The 16,132-nt window shown below is 50.4% G+C and overlaps 1 protein-coding gene across 2 annotated transcripts in view; it reads right to left on the bottom strand.

Moving 5' to 3' along the window:
* Positions 1 to 15,793, bottom strand: part of PTGIS (prostaglandin I2 synthase) — a 42,210-nt gene extending 26,417 nt beyond the window's left edge. Inside the window, exons 1-3 of one of the 2 annotated variants that reach the window (XM_079784025.1) lie at positions 15,737 to 15,793; positions 3,198 to 3,321; positions 1,262 to 1,440 (exon numbers count right to left, since the gene is read on the bottom strand). In XM_079784025.1, the coding sequence (XP_079640151.1) occupies positions 1,262 to 1,440; positions 3,198 to 3,227 (209 nt within the window). In that variant the 5' untranslated portion in view covers positions 3,228 to 3,321; positions 15,737 to 15,793. Of the gene's footprint in view, positions 1 to 1,261; positions 1,441 to 3,197; positions 3,322 to 14,737; positions 15,072 to 15,736 lie in introns of those variants that run through there. The other variant, XM_079784024.1, reaches the window with a different exon arrangement.
* Between the last annotated feature and the right edge of the window lie 339 nt (positions 15,794 to 16,132).

The following is a 16,132-nucleotide window of genomic DNA, read 5'->3' as shown; positions in this document are numbered from 1 at the left end:
CAGATGTGGCAGCCACACCCAGAAGACATCATGCCAACTTGTGAGAAATTCCCAGAAACACTTGGGGGCAGACACTGGAGGAAACGGGGGTCCTTCCTGGGTAGAAGGGCAGGATGCAGTGAACTGTGGACTCTTGCGGCTAATGAACTCTCATGGTCCCCCTGGAATGGTGGGACCTGGGACTCGCAGGCTCAGAAACACTCCTAGCAGCTGTCACACAAAGCCAAGGTCAGACAGGGCCTGGCTTCTCATCAGTGTTCACTTGTACTGCTGGCCTCTCCTCAGCTTTAGCAGTCTTGCAAAACCCAGCCTTCTAGACACTTTACCAGGGAGTTACTTTTCCTGGAGACACATCACTAAAGACTGCCATCAGACTGCGTGACTCTTTAGGGACGGAGGCAGAGTTTAGTTTCCTCAATATGTTGGGTGGAGGAGAATGGGCTATGGAACCTGGAGGCTGGGGTTCAAATCTCAGCTCTGCCACTTACTAGCAGTAGACTTTGGGCAAGTCACTTCACTTCTCTGAGCCTCAGATTCCTTACCTGTAAAATGAGAATCAAAGTACCTACCTCTTGAGGCTATTGCACACATATGGAAGTGTGCCTACCAAACACCTGGCATGTGGTAGGTGTCCTCAGATGGTGGTTAACATCATTCTGCACCCTCTGCATCTAGGATGGTGAGCAGTGCTTAGCTGGTCCTCATATGTTTGCAGAATGAATACTGAGTAAACGTGCTCACATGTCCCCTCATTGATGTAAGAGTTCCTGATGTTTCAGAACCTGCCCCATGTCCTAGCTGTGTGACCTAGGGCAAGTCACTTCTCTGAGCCCCAGTGTCCTCATCTGTAAAATGGGGCTGTAAGTTGCTCACCCTCTAGCATGGTTGTGAAGACTAATGAGATCATGCATGATGCCTGGCACAGAATGCGGACTCAGAAATATTAGCCACCCCACCCATCTCTCTCCATTTTACAGATGTAAAAACAGAGGCTCAGAGTGGGGGAGTGACTTGTCCAAAGTCACAAGGCTAGGAAAGGGTAGAGCTGGGATTTGAATCTAGATCTGACTGACCCAAACCCTGGTCTCCTTCTACTCAAATCAGAGCTGAATCCTAAGAAGTAGGAGTTGTTTTTTTCCTTTTGTTTCTGTTTATTTTCTCAAAACAAAATGTCTTTACTGGACACCTGTTGTGGAGACAAGAAGGTAGAAACAGATCACCCACCCCGGCCCACCCGCAGGTACTGTCTCTGACCACTCACGGCTTCATCTTGGCCTTTTCATCACTGGGGTTGTAGTGCGGAAGCTGCACATCAAAAATCCTCTCCATGAGGAAGACGGCGTAGGCGTGGAAATCCAGCCTGGTGCGAGGTTCCCACACCACCGCATCGTAGGAGTGTGGGTCCAGGAGGACAGTGACGTACCTGCCCCCCACCAGCACCTGGGAAGTTGGCAGGTTACAGTGAGTACCTCTACGAACAACAGCAGAGCTCAGTGATGAAGGGCCTACCCTGTGCCGAGCACTGGCCCCATCAGGTACTTATCGGACAATGGTCTTTCATCTACACTCACGACCACCCTGTGAGGTAGAGACCATCATTCACCAATTTATAGCTGAAAGTGAGGCTTAGGGAAGGCACGTTCTGTGCCCAAGATCACACAGCTGAGAAGTGGCAGAGCTATAATTGGAATTATGTATTTTTTTGAACCAAAGGTTATTCTCTTAACCACCTCACTCTTAAGAATGTGCTATGGTTATCTTGGTTACTGTCCTGTTTCCAGCAGACAGGAGGGAGTCTGCCCACAGAAGACAGCAGATGGGTGTGTGTGCATCATAGACAGATGGATGGATAAATGGATGGATGGATGGATGGATGGATGGATGGATGGATGGATGGATGGATGAATAGACAGAAGGATATGGATGGGTAAATGCTAGTGGATAGATTATAAATGGGTGGATGGATAGATAGATGGACAAATGAATGATGGAAGGAAATAAGGAAGGGAGGGAGGGAAAAGAGGAGTGAGGGAGAGGGAGAGGAAGGAAGGGCATTTGGATGCTGTTGGGTAGATGCTAGCGGATGTGCAAGCAAGACCCACTTCTTTGGGAGGCTGAGCTCTGTATGTGACACGCTGCCCCAGAAAGAAAGGCAACAGCACTGGAGAGCTCTAATTCTGCAGAAACAAAGGTGAGGGCGTTTCCCCTCAAATGTCTATGCAGAAGTCACACAATTCTAACTGCCTTGGCCCTATTTTCAAAATATGGTCTGTGAGTCACATTAATCAAACTCCCTTATAAGATACAGGCCAGTATCTAAGAAAATAATGCTATTGGATGGATTGTTAGATGGAGGAATAAATGGTAAGACAGATCACTGAATGTTGGGTGGAAAGATGGAGAGGTGGCTAGAAGTTGGTTGGAAACTAAATGTATGGATGAATGTTGGGTACATGTGTGGCAGGATGCTAAGTGGCTATTGGGTAAACGGAATGAAGGATGAATGTTGGATGAATAGAAGAAGTTGGAAGGACACATGGAAGGTGGATGGATGGGTGATGGTTGTTTGGAGGTTGAATGGATGAATAGATGGAGATATAAATCGATGTATATGGAATGGATAAATAACAGAATGTTGGGTGAATAGTGGTAGATAGATGGAAACACAGGTAGATAAGTGGAAGAATGGAAGTTAGTGGAAATTGAATGTACAAATGAAAGTTGGATGGATGTTAGAGAGGTATGCTAGTATAGAAAAATGGATGGATGGGTGGATAGATGGAGGTTTAATGGAAATGGAATATATGAATGAGGGTTGGGTGGCTACTAGTATGGAGGGTGCTACTTAGGTATTGGGTAGATAAGCAGAAGGAGAGATGTCATATGGATGGGTGGATGCTGGAGAGATGAAGTTGAATGAATGGGTAGAAGTCGGTTAGATGGATGTACAAGCATGGCTAGACATTGAATGACTGCATAGCTCAATGTTGGGAAGATACTAGAGGGATAACGAAGGGAAGGATGTTAGATAACCATTGGGTGTACAGTTGGAGAGACATATGGATAGGAAGTTGGTGGGACCACTGGATGGATGCTGAATGAGTGAGTTAGGATATGGAGGGGTGTTGGAGGAATCAGTAAACATCAGGCATGACAGGACCAGCTGCTCATCCCCTTCCCTCCCAAGAGATACTTACAGTAAAGATATCCCCATGCTTCTCCTTCATCCTGGTGAGGAAGCTGGCAGCATCTTTTCCAAACTCCAAGGCGTAGCCCAACCAGGGGATACTGCCCAGGTCCAGGGGAGGTTCGCCAGGTCGCCTGCAGAAACCATAGTGCTTATCGCCATTTGATGAAGCAGGGAAGAGGGCAACGTGTGTAGGGCATGGGGTTTGATGTTAAATGGAGAGGGTAAGGCAGGCTTCCCTGAGGAGACATTTGACCAAAGACCGGAAGGTGGTGAGAGAAGGAGCCACATGCATATCTGGAAGAGAAGCCTCCAGCTAGAAAGAACAAGTACAGAGGCCCTGAAGTTAACTCACGCCTGGGGGGTTCAAATAACAGTACACAGGCCAGTGTGGCTGGATTGGAGGGAGCAAGGAAAAGCCGCAGAGGTTGAGGCCAGACCGTGCAGGGCCTTGAAGGCAGCTGTGAGGACGTTAGCTTTGTCTCAGTAAGGTGGGCGCCATGGGGGTTTGAAGAAGAGTAGGGACATGATTTGGTTTATGGACCGTTTGGTTGCTGAGTAGAGAATGGACTGAAGGGGGATGAGAGCAGAAGCTGGGGGACCAGGTGATGGAGGCGGTCATCTCTCTAAGAGTGGGAGAGCTTTCCAGAACCCAGTACTATAAGGATACAGAAGTCTCTGTTTGAGCCAGCATGGACCAGGGTTTTGGTTATCGCACACTCCCTGTCATGTCCACAGAGAAAGGATGAGACTGGAGAGCACAGCTGGGTGGGAGAAGCCAGTAGAAGGAAGGGTCTCATCGCTGACCCCTGACTGCCTCTTGCCAGCTCAGAATGAGTTACCTCATGTGGCCAGAGGCCAGGCCCATGGCCTGTGGGGATGTCCCAGGGGTACATGCTAGCTCAGCCTGGGGGAGGGAAGTTGGGTTTGTGATAGTCAGATCAGAATCATCTCTCAGAGCAGAGCAACCCCTCTGAGAATTTAATAACAGTTTTAGCTTACTGTGATAGACAGAATTCTAAGATGACCAATCCCTTGTATAAACTCCTCCCATTGAGTGGGGGATAGACGGTACAGTTGACTTTAAGGAAGAACAGTTCTCCTTAGTGGCCTGGCCAATTCTGGCGGACACGGGGCTTCTAAGACACAGGGATCTTCCTGACAAAAGAGACTCGAAGCATGGGAGACTGTTGCTGGCTTTGAAGATGGGAGGGGCCACCTGGCAAGGAATGAAGGTGGCCTCTAGGAGCTATGAGTGGACCTTGTCTGACAGCAAACAAGGAAATGGGGGCTTCAGTCCCACAACCACAAGGACCTGAATTCAGCCAGATTCTTCCCTGGACACTCCCGACAGGAAGGCAGCCTCACCTGTACCTTGATTTCAGCCTTGTGACTGAGCAGAGAACCCAGCTACACCATGCTTGACTTCTGACCTGCCAGACCGGGAGCTGATAACTGGTGCTGCTTTAATAATTTGTAACGCAGTAAAAGATAAAAACGAATCCTTTCAAACTTACATTGTACTCGTACTGGGCACTACCCTTGGCTAAGCACTTAGTGGGTATTAAGTGGTATGTGATCACTCCTCCTGTCCTCCCCCACCACCCTCTGAGAGAGGGACTGTTAGTTAAGGAGAGGTATGTCATGATCACAAAATGAGCCTCACAATATTGTAGAGCCCGTGCTCAGAGTGGACCTCTTGGAGGTCTCTAAATCCAGGCTAGGAGCCATGGTGTCGTCTTTGAATGATCAGAACCACAGGGCTGAAGACTTACTGTCTGCTGAATGAGTAAGTGAATCACCCCAACTCTTCTTTTCACTGTGGATTCATTCCTTCCTTCACCAAATATTAACTATGAAGCAGGCACCATGTGGGGTGCCGGAGACACAGCAGTGAACAGGGCAGACAAGGTCCCTGACCTCATTGGGCGTACATACTAATAAGGAGAGATAGAAAAGAAAAGAAAAGAAAAGAAAAGAAAAGAAAAGAAAAGAAAAGAAAAGAAAAGAAAAGAACACACCCACAAACGTTTCAGAGAGTGAGGAGTGTGGTAAGAAAATAAAGAAGATACCACTCAACAATGAAAAAAAAAAAATAACCCAATTTAAAAATGCACAAGGGATTTGAACAGACTGTTTGCCAAAGAAGAGACACAGATGGCCAGTGAATGCATGAGAAGAAGCTCAGTATCATTAGTCACTGGGGAAACGTAAATCAAAACCACAATGCGGTACTTCACACCCACTGATAAGCCTCATTAAAAAAAAAAAAAGGAGGGGGGACCGTGCTGGAGAAACTGAGGTGTGCATATGTTTCTGGTGGGAATGTAAAATGGTGCAGCTGCTTTGGAAACTAGACTGGCAGTTCCTTGAAAGGTTAAACAGAGTTACTATGTGACCCCGCAATATACCCCCAAAGAATGTAAAACATATGTTCACACACAAACTTACACACTATTGTTCATAGTAGCATTATTCAGAACAGCCAAAAAGTGGAGCCAACCCAAATGTCCATTGACTGATGAATGGATAAACAAAATGTGGTGTATTCGTGCCTGGGAACATATTCGGCCATAAAAAGGAATGAAGCACTAAATCATGCTATAATGTGGCAGAACCTCCAGACTGCTGTGCTAAGTGAAAGAAGCCAGACACGAAAGGCCACATATGGTATGACTCTATTTCTATGGGATGTCCAGAAAAGGTAAATCAATAGAAATAGAGAGTGGCTGCCAGGGGCTGAGGGGAGGGGAGAACGAGGAGTGACTTCTAATGGGTGCAGTGTTTCTTTTTGGAGAGATGAAAATACTCGGGAATTAGGTCGTGGTGATAGTTGCACAACCCTGTGAATATCCTAAAAACCACTGAATTGTATATCTTAAAAGGGTGAATTTTATAGTATGTGTACTATATCTCATTAAAGAAAAAAAGAAGGGTGATCTGAGTGAGGGGGCTAGTTTAGAGAAGGTGGTCAGGGAGGGCCTCTCCAAGGAGGTACCATGTGAGCCAAGACCCAAGGATGAGAAGAAAGTACAATGGAAGAGAGGAGACAAAAGCAGAGGAAACAGCAAGTGCAAAGGCCCTGGGGTAGGAACATACTTGGTGAGGTTGTCATGACAGCAGGAGTAGAGAATGTAGGGGTGAGAGGTAGGAGATGATGTTGGCGATGACCTGCGGACCATGAGGCCCCGAAAGCCCAGGAGAGAGAAGAACTAGTACGCCAAATGAGATGGGGATCCTCTGGAGGGTTTGAAGTGGGAGCTGAGAAGTGATGTGATTATGCTTTTAAAAGGTTGCAACAGAGAGGCAGCAGGGAGATGTGTTAGGAGACTACTGTGATCATCCTGGAGAGCAATGGTGGTGGGAGCGTAGGCCACGGTCCCCAGTGAGCCAGCCCCAGCATCCGACTCCCCCACTTCCCGAAGTCCAGGGGAGCACCAACTTCTCTGCATCCCCCTTCCCCTCCCTCTCCACCTTCCTCCACCATGGCCTCCTGCCCCCTCGGTCTGGCCGTCCTCCAATGTAACCCAAAGTATGGGGCAGGTGGTGAAGGGAGAGAATGGTCAGATTTGAGAGCTGGAGTTGGGAAATATGGGAGCAGATCGGAGATGAGGTTTGAGGGCCCTGGGAGGTGCCTCCCCCAGTCACCTCCTCCTCTCTCCCTGGCCCCGCTCTGCCTCTGAGCCCATCACTGAGGAGGCTTACAAAGTCGCAGGTTCGAATTTCTAAGGGGGCACCAGGGAGACACCAGGACCTTCCCTTCCCCCTAGTCATTTTGTGAGCCGCTGGGTCAAGGCCACTTCCCCAAAAGGCTCCATTTAAAGGTAAGAGTCACACTGGCAGAGCCCAGGGTTGGAGTGGCTTGTTAGTTCAGTGCACACCAGCCCAGAGAGATAGGCATGGGAATAGCAGGGGTTTTTTTTGCAGAAAAAGCAGGAGAGCATGGTGGTTATGAGCCCAACTTTAGCACCACACTTTCTGGCTTCAAGTCGCAGCCACACACTTGCTGGCTGTGTGACTTTGCTTCTCCATGCCTGTTTCCTCATCTGAAAAATGGAGTGACAACACTACTCACCACATCAGGCTGTGATGCAGATGAAGGGAGTTATAGGAAGAACAGTGAGTGCCTGGTACCTCGTGACCTGGGAGCAGGTGGGTGGGTCTGAGAAGCAGGACCAATTAGACTCCCAGGTGCCATTTATTGAGTAACAACAATATGTCAGGTGCTATGCATTTTCCAAAGGTTTCCTTGCTTGGCAATAATGGCTATTACTTACTGAGCCCTGGCTGTGTCACCCTCTGAGGAAGGAATTATTACTATCAAGCCCATTTCACAGCAAGTGAAACTGAGGCAGAGGGGCTGAGTCACTGGAGGATCTGAGTTTCTAATCCAGGCAGGTCTGGCTGTCGAGATGCTACCCTGGCCTCAAGTCACCCCAAGTGGGCATTTGCAACCCCACTTTGCAGATGAGGAAACTGAGTCACAGAGAGGTTTCAGAAACCTGCCCAAATGCAGGGCCTGAGATTTTCTCTCTAAGACCTCTTTGGGGATGCGGGTGGGGCTGGGGCTTCCTTTATCAACCTTTATCCCCTTTATCTGGACAGCAGCTCCCCAGCAAGCCAGGTGTTATTTCTGGCAGCTTTCATCTTTCCCCAGAAAAGCCCCAAGGAGGTGCAGACAAAGGCAGGAAGCTGGGAGCCCAGGCATCTGACCCCTGTGGCCAAGGACTCGTCCAGCCCACAGCCCTCAATCTAACTCACATTCCAGCGTGACTCAGCCTGGCCAGCAGGGGTGAAGGAAGCTCTATTTTGGGTCTGCAGTCTCTAGCCTCTCAGACACTCTCACTTTTTTTCAGGCACTGCCAGCCAGGCCCGGGAGGGGGTGGGGGAGCGGGGAGCAGGCAGGATGCAGGGCTTGACCCTGTCACCCCAGCTCCTGCCCACATAGCTGATTGTGGCCCACTGCAGACACCAAGCCACCTTTTCTGATTCTCCCCTGTAGTTGTAATTCCCACCGTGTGGGGTCCTCCAAAAACTGCCCATTCCTCACTTACAGACCCGACTGCCAACCCCGTCAATCCCGCCATCTGCCCTTTCTCTCTCCTTCGCCTCTTTGCAAATCAGGGGAGAGTGTCAAGGATGCATCTCATCCAACTTTGTGTCTCTTAAGGTGGCACTAGTTGTTGACAACAGTGCCTGGCCCTGAGTAGGTGCTTAATAAATGTGTCAGATGAATGAATCGTGCACAATTGGTGCTCAATGAGCAGTTGCTAAGAGGGTTAAGGGAGCTAGCGAAGGTTAAGCACCTTACAGATAATCTATGCTCTCACTTGCCCAGAGCAGAGGCTGTGCCATTTTGCTCTGCAATGTTGGTGGATTGCCTGACCTCTCTGTCCAGTAGTTTCAACTCAGTTCAGGGCCTCAGGCTCTGGGAGGATTTGATGGAAGAACAGAAGGGGGCTGGTTGCTGCCCAGCTGGGTTGAAACAACCTGAGCTACTGTTTAAACTGCTTCACCCATTCTTTCTCCAAGGCTCACATGTAGGCATTCTACCACTAACCAAGGGCCTCCCTAACGTTGTTTCACTCCACCCTCTCATTGCCTCCCACTGTATAGAAAAAGCATGTGGCCATCTTGCTCTAGTTTTGTTTTCCTGTCTTGTAATAGACACAGATTCAGAGAATTGTTTCTCAACATAAGAAAAAACAGGAGAGCAAGTATAGTGACAAATAAAACAGCTACATGCTGGAGAGGCAATAGGGAGTGGTGGGGACTGTGGCCACCGGTAATAGAGAGGCCTCTACTACTAGTCCCAGGCAAGTGTTGTTAGATCTTCCAATCCTATCTAATAAAAGAGTAATATGCAAATTGACCATCACTCCAACACACAAGATGGCTGCCCCCATGTGGTCAAAGATGGCTGCCACAAGATGGCCGGCAGGGGAGGGCAGTTGTGGGCGATCAGGTCAGCAGGGAAGGGCAGTTGGGGGCGAACAGGCCTGCAGGGGAGGACAGTTGGGAGGGACCAGGCCTGCAGGGGAGGGCAGTTGGGGTCGATCAGGCTGGCAGGGGAGGGAAGTTAGGGGTGACCTGGCTGGCAGGGAGGGCAGTTGGGGGTGACCAGGCCTGCAGGGGAGGGCAGCTGGGGGCGACCAGGCCTGCAGGGGAGAGCAGTTGGGAGGAACCAGGCCTGCAGGGGAGGGCAGTTGGGGGCAACCAGGCTGGCAGGGGAGGGCAGTTAGGGGTGACCAGGCTGGCAGGGGAGGGCAGTTAGGGGCAATCGGGATGGCAGGGGAGCAGTTAGGCATCGATCAGGCTGGCAGGGGAGTGGTTAGGGGATGATCAGGCTGGCAGGAAGAAGCAGTTAGAGGCAATCAGGCAGGCAGGCAAGCGAGCAGTTGGGAGCCAGCAGTCTTGGATTGTGAGAGGTATCCCAGATTGGAGAGGGTGCAGGCTGGGCTGAGGGACACCACCCCCTCTCCACGAATTTTGTGCACCGGGCCTCTAGTATTTAATAAGCTGGAAATCTGGCGTTTTTTGTGTGGAATCCCCCAATTCTCTCCCCTTGTGCTATGGTGCACACCAGACCTACCTGGCACTGAATCCAGCCATGGACCACCATTTGGTGACCTCTGGTTAGTACATATTGGAAGGAGACAGATTTATTTGTTCCTAGAAACTCCATATTCTGCAAGGGCCCAGATCAGCCCTTGAACCACCAGGAACCCTCACCTGATGCCATTTGTGGCCTCTGGCCCCCCCAGAAAAGGGGCTTCCCACCCAGGAGACCTCTCCCAAGGCTTCTGGTGACAGTCACACAAGCCCAAAGAGGAAGAGATGCACTCAGCCTGGGGAAGTGGCTCGGGCATGAGCGACCAGCTATATGAGCCGGCTCAGAACACAGATGGAAAAACGAGGGCCGGGAAAGCAAGGATTCTGATACTCACATGGCAGGACATAGCCTCAATGGGCACAACAATCAGATTCCTGACGCCCAGCTCACCACCTCTCCCAGGAGAAAGCACTCACGGTTATCAAGCTGGGCTTACAGATTCTTGCCATAATGGCAGAAATTTGAATTTGGACTTGGAACTAGATGACAGTAAGAATTATTTTTTAGCCCAGCCGGCATGGCTCAGTGGTTGTATCAACCTATGAACCAGCAGGTCATGGTTTGATTCCTGGTCAGGGCACATACCCGGGTTGTGGGCTTGATCCCCAGTGTGGGATGTGCAGGAGGCAGCTGATCAATGATTCTCGCATCATTGATATTTTTATCTCTCCCTCTCCCTTCCTCTCTGAAATCAATTTAAAAAATTATATTTAAAAAAAAATATTTTTTAGCCCAGGCCAGTATGGCTCAGTTGTTTGGGCATCATCTTGTGAATGGAAAGGTTGCTGGTTTAATTCCTGGATAAGGCATATGCCTGGATTTTGGGCTTGATCCTTGGTAGGGGGCATGCAGGAGGCAGCCAATCGATGTTTTGCTCTCACATCCATGTTTCTCTCTCTTCCTCTCTCTCTAAAAATCAATAAAAAAACATATTTTTAAAAATAATTATTTTTTTATATACTCAAGATAACAGACTTGTGATTGTCACTTTTTTTGACATGCATACCATTTAGTGGTAAGATATTATGACATCTATAATTTTTTAAAAATCTTGACAACTGTCAGATCAAGGTGGTGACTGCACAAGACTGGGAGCCTAAGATCTTCCAATTAAGAGTGAGGGACAGATCACAGGCATCAGGAATAAAAGCCCGAGCAGACCGCCGCTCAGTGTGCGTGCGCTCCCTGGCCATGTGCGTGCGCTCCCTCCTGCAGGAGGAAAGGTATGTGCCTTGCTGTTGGTTCCTGAGTGTGCTTTGTATTCTCCCAGGACCCCTGATTTTGGGGACTCGCCTTATTTCTAACGATTTCATGTAACCCCGTATCTTTCCCTTTGATTCTGATGTATAAAATAAGGTACAAAACTGCCATTTTCCGGAGCATTTTCTCAATCCGTTGAGATTTTGCTTCCCGGCAATTGTTGTTAGTTTGGCTTGAATAAACTCATAAAATTCTTACCGGTTTGAACGTTTGATTAAGTCAACAGATGTTAGCATGGTCCTTGTGATGACAAACTCTGTCTTTTGAATACACTGAATTTTCCTCCCATCAAAAAATATACATATACACTGAGTGGCCAGATTATTATGATCTCTGAATGCATAATAATCTGGCCACTCAGTGTACTTCTCTTGAGTACCTCATTTATTTGATATCAAAGATACTATAAATCGTGCACCTGACCAGTTTCCCCCTTTGCACTGGCTGATAGAAAGCTCAGGGCAAATAGGTGGTTGATCTCCAGCAAAAGTCTAGAATACTTTTGGTACCCATTTGAGATACAAATACACTGAGTGGCCAGATTATTATGCGTTCAGAGATCATCATAATCTGGCCACTCGGTGTATATCAAGGTGATGGGTACCGGGGGGTTCTTATACTATGCTTTCTATTTTTCTGTATAGTTGAAATTTTTCATAAGTAATTTTTTAAAACTTTATAAAGAAAAAAACCGCAGGTAAAGACAGTTGCTGACTGACTGAAGTAGTGCTTTTTTTCTCTTCTTTTACTGGGAAAAGCATACACGTTGGAACCGGCTAAATGCGGAATACAATTTCTGTATGACCTTACACAGGTCGCTTGCCCTTTCTAAGCCTGGGCTGTGAGATGGGGTTATGGCATTACTGAGAGGGTTAGCTCGGAGGAGGAACGAGCCCAGGGAACGGCAGGGCCTTGCCTGTTTTGACCCAAGTGTTAGGTCACCATCTACCAGCACCAGCGTATCTGCCTCTTTTCCCAGCACTTGGTTACTTGTGCTTTCTTCAGCATCTTCTGGTCGCAGCTGCGTCTCTCACTATCGTAACAGCGTGTGGTTCTAAGACTTTGGAGCATTCAGATCACAAATATAATGTATCCAAAGAGTGAGCATTCATTTTTCCTGGGAATTAAACTTTGATGCAGTCCAGGCAGACCTTGGGCAAGTTGCTTGGCCTCTCTGAGCCCCAGTTTCCTCCTCTGTAAAATGGGGATCACAAGAGTGTCCCTCACCAATTCGGGAGGAGGAAGTGAGTTTGGAGGCTTAAATTGGGGTCCCCATGGGTCCATGCAACTGTCTTCCAGCTGTCAGTAACCCCGATACCCATACTTTCCCCCAATACCCACTATTGAACCTCCTAAGCCACCCATAGCTATAAAAGTGAACAACTTACCTGCAAAGATAAATTAGCTCTCTGGATTTAGCAAGAATCAACTAAAATAATGTTTAACTGGCATTCCCGCTAACCCACAATTGCACTCTCAGCAACTATTATCATCATCATTTCTACTTTAAAGATTGGGAAACTGAGGCAGAGTGGTTATTCAACATGTTCTTATTCCTAGAAGCTGGAAATGTCCATATGCTGAGCACCCAGGGCACTGAGCACCCTGCCTCCCAGACTCCATGTATTTAAATATATTTTTATTGATTTCAGAGAGGAAAGAAGAGGGAGAGAGAGAAACATCAATGATGAGAGAGAATCATTGATCGGCTGCCTCCTGCACAGCCCCCACCGGGGATAGAACCCACAACCTGGGCATGTGCCCTGACCGGGAATCGAACCCGTGACCTCCTGTTTCCTAAGTCAATGCTCAACCACTGAGCCATGCCGGCCAGGCAACTCCATGTATTTATATGGCTGCCCCCATCGCCCTAGAGAAAAGAACAGACCAGGAGGCTCCACAGGAAAACCACAGCACATTGTCTGAAATAGCAAAAGCACTGGAAACAACCTAAAACTCCATCAATAGGGACAGGAATAAAAAGGCAAAAAGAAGCCTGCCACTATTCCTACTCTGGAAGGCCGATACAGAAAACCAAGAGAACGCATTAGATCTCCACGTAGCAGCAGGGAGGGGTGTCACAGCTAAAATCTGGAGCGGGAAAAGCCAACATCAAGTCTGAAAACACCTCTACGTGGAGTCTCTGAAAAGCCTGACAACTCGGGGAAAATAATTCATTTCATCACAGGGAAATTTATTTGTTGTCTTTTTCTTTCCAGGCAAATGACTGAAAACACGGTTTTCAATTTCACCTGAAAAGGTGGCTGGTTGTTGAAGAAAAATATTGTGAACTTATTGTTTGGAAATTCAACTAACATACTGTTTAAAAATAAAAAGTTTCCGGAAAAATTTCTGAAACTTTCAGACACTTTGGTTTAAACACACACACACACACACACACACACACACACACGCACTTACACTGCCTGTATTGTTCCCAGGTTCACGTCTATGTGTGTGAGAGTAATTGTAAAAACAGTGGAGGAAGGAGACTGAAGAGATATGACACCCTGGATTAGCTCTTGGAATAGAAAGAAGACATTCATGGAAAAACTGATGAAATTCAAATAAAGCCTGCAGTTCCGTTAGTCCTAACAGACCAGGGTTGGTTTTTAGTTTTGACAAATATACATTATAATGAAAACTCTTTAGCCGGAGTGGAAACTGGGTGAGGGGCATTTTGAGAACACTTCGCGCTCCCTTTGCAACTTTTCTGTAACACTAGTCTAACATGAAAAGTGTACTCTAAAAAAATCTGGAAGGTTGCCCCAATCGGATCCGCAGGAGAGGTCCAGAATTGTCGGAAGGGTGGTGAGAAGGGCTTATCCCTAGCGGAATATTTGTTTTAAGGCAAAGGCATTCCGCTAGTCCTTGTGTAATTCAAATTAACCTTGAAAATGTTTTAGAGAAAGAAAGAGACCTACTGCCATCTCCCTGATCTGAAGTGTAACTGTCTGAGTTTTACTTTTTCTCTTATTAAACTGCAGATTCTCCATGCGACGGGACAGCCTCTCGGGCTAGGAAGCTGAGACATTGCTCCTTGGTTCTACCTGCCCAGGCCATGGGACCTCAGGGGCGGGGAGACCTGTTTCTCCGGGGCAGAGGGAAGTACGGAGCCTAAGAGCCCCTCCTGCGAATCCAGTGGAAGGTGGTTTCGGGGCTGGTCAGAGGGCATTCCCCAGGGCCGCTGCCTCCCGCAGCCCCAGTTCTCCCATCTGTGACGGAGATGGGAAGGCTGGCCCACAGGGCTGCAGAGAGCAGGGCTGGGGTGGACCCCTAGTAGGTGCTGGACCCAGGCGGCAGCTGAAGAGCAGGATAGGGCTTCTTGCAGAGGGGGCACGCCAGCCCGTCTGCGCACCCTCCCTCACCCGGAGACCTCGGTCCCCATCTGGAACCCCCCCCCCCCCCCCCGCGGGTCCCGGCCGGGTCCCCGCACCTTCCCGCGCCGCCCTCCCCGCTTCTTGGCAGGGGCGGATAGGCCCGGCCCCTCCCGGGATAAGCGCGGGAGCCCGTGTGCGGGGCGCCCGGACTCCCACCTCCGGGAGGCTCGCCCGGGGGGTGTGGGTGGCAGTGGGCACTGAAGCGGGGGCTCCGCGACCCCCAGCTGCAGCCAGGCCGGAGCGGGGACGCCCCTTTGTCTGGCCGGGGGGCCGGGCGGGCCGGCGAGGGGTACTCACCGCGTGCGCCGGCGGGTGAGCAGCAGCAGCAGCAGCAGCGCGGCCAGGAGGCCGAGCAGGACGGCCCAGGACATGGCGCGGCCGGCCACCCAGCCTGCGGAGCCGCGCGCGGGAGACTGCGGGCCGCTCGGGGCGCCGGCCCCCCCAGGTGCCTCTCTCCGGCCCGCGCCCTCCGACCAGCTGCGGGCCCGGCCTCTAGGCGTCGCGGGGGGAGCTCCTGGAGACCCCTCCCGTCAGCTCGGGCCGAGACGGGGCCCACCCTGGGCCGGAGAGTGGGGGCAGTGGGAATGTGGGATGGAGGGAAGGGGAGCTGCGGGCTGGAGAGGAAGGAGGGGGCGTGGTGGGGCGGGAGGGGTGATGGAAAAGAGAGGCTGTGCAGGGAGGGAGAAACTCTGTGAGGGAGGAAGGGGGAGGACGTGCGGAGATGGGGGAGTGGATGGGCGGGGGGCTGGGGGCGGGGAAGGAGGGGCCTTCCATCACATTCCACCCCAACCGCCCCGCCCCGCCCCCTCCCACCCAGGGGCAGTCGGAGACCTTGATTTCTGCGTGTGGGCGGGGCTGGCTGGATTCTACCCGCCGGGTGTTACCTGCAGAACTCCAGGGGGTGGGGGTGGGGGTGGGGGTGGGGGTGGGGGTCTCAGAGTTCCTGGAAGCCTCCCCTGCTGTCAGGGACAGACCCGCGAGGGGAAAGCACCCAGACTGGACGGGGGCAGCGCAGGGGCTCAGGGTGTGGTGGTCCTTGTCAGGGTTACCTGGTGGTTAAGGGGCCAGCCTCCAGGTGCAGGCGGCTCAGCAGGAGCCCACCCCTGGGTGCTGGTAAAAAACTGGGTTCCCGGGGGGAGGGAGGGGGAAGGGAGGCCTGGCTCCACTCCAGGCTTGCTGCAGGCCCACCACTCCCTCCACCCGCAGCCCCCGTTTCCACCCTCAATCCTTGCCCAGGTAACTACCCTCTGAGGCCAGTTACTTATCTGGGGCCAGACAGGTCCGAGTTGGACTTACCTCAGAGGCTGTGTGAGGAAGGGAGAACTGGTCAGTAGCAGGGAGTTGCAAACACGGAATGCTTGGCACAAGTTCCATGCGACTGGGTGGAGTGTGGAGTAGGACCAGAGGCCTGAGTTACCGCTCACGGGCCGGATGAATTTAGGCAGGTTGCATTTCTTCTTCCCAGCAGCCCTCTGAGGAGCTGCTCATCCTCCCCAGCCTTCTGGCTTCAGCGCCCATCTCTCCACATTCCATTCGCCCCTCGGTGGTCAGACGGACCCTGCTAGAGCCTAAGACAGATCCTGTCGCTGAATCCCACTCAGAACCCTCCCTGGCTCCACCTCTCCGAGTGAAGTATGGTAGCAATCATCTCAGATAGAAACTGCTGTTTGGGTTCTGTACTTCTTTGCTTGC

This window comes from Cnephaeus nilssonii (genome assembly GCF_951640355.1).
Source record: "Cnephaeus nilssonii genome assembly, chromosome: 11".
Taxonomy (NCBI): Eukaryota; Metazoa; Chordata; class Mammalia; order Chiroptera; family Vespertilionidae; genus Cnephaeus; species Cnephaeus nilssonii.
The sequence above is the reverse complement of the archived record's forward strand: the minus strand, read 5'-3'. Positions and strand labels throughout refer to the sequence as shown.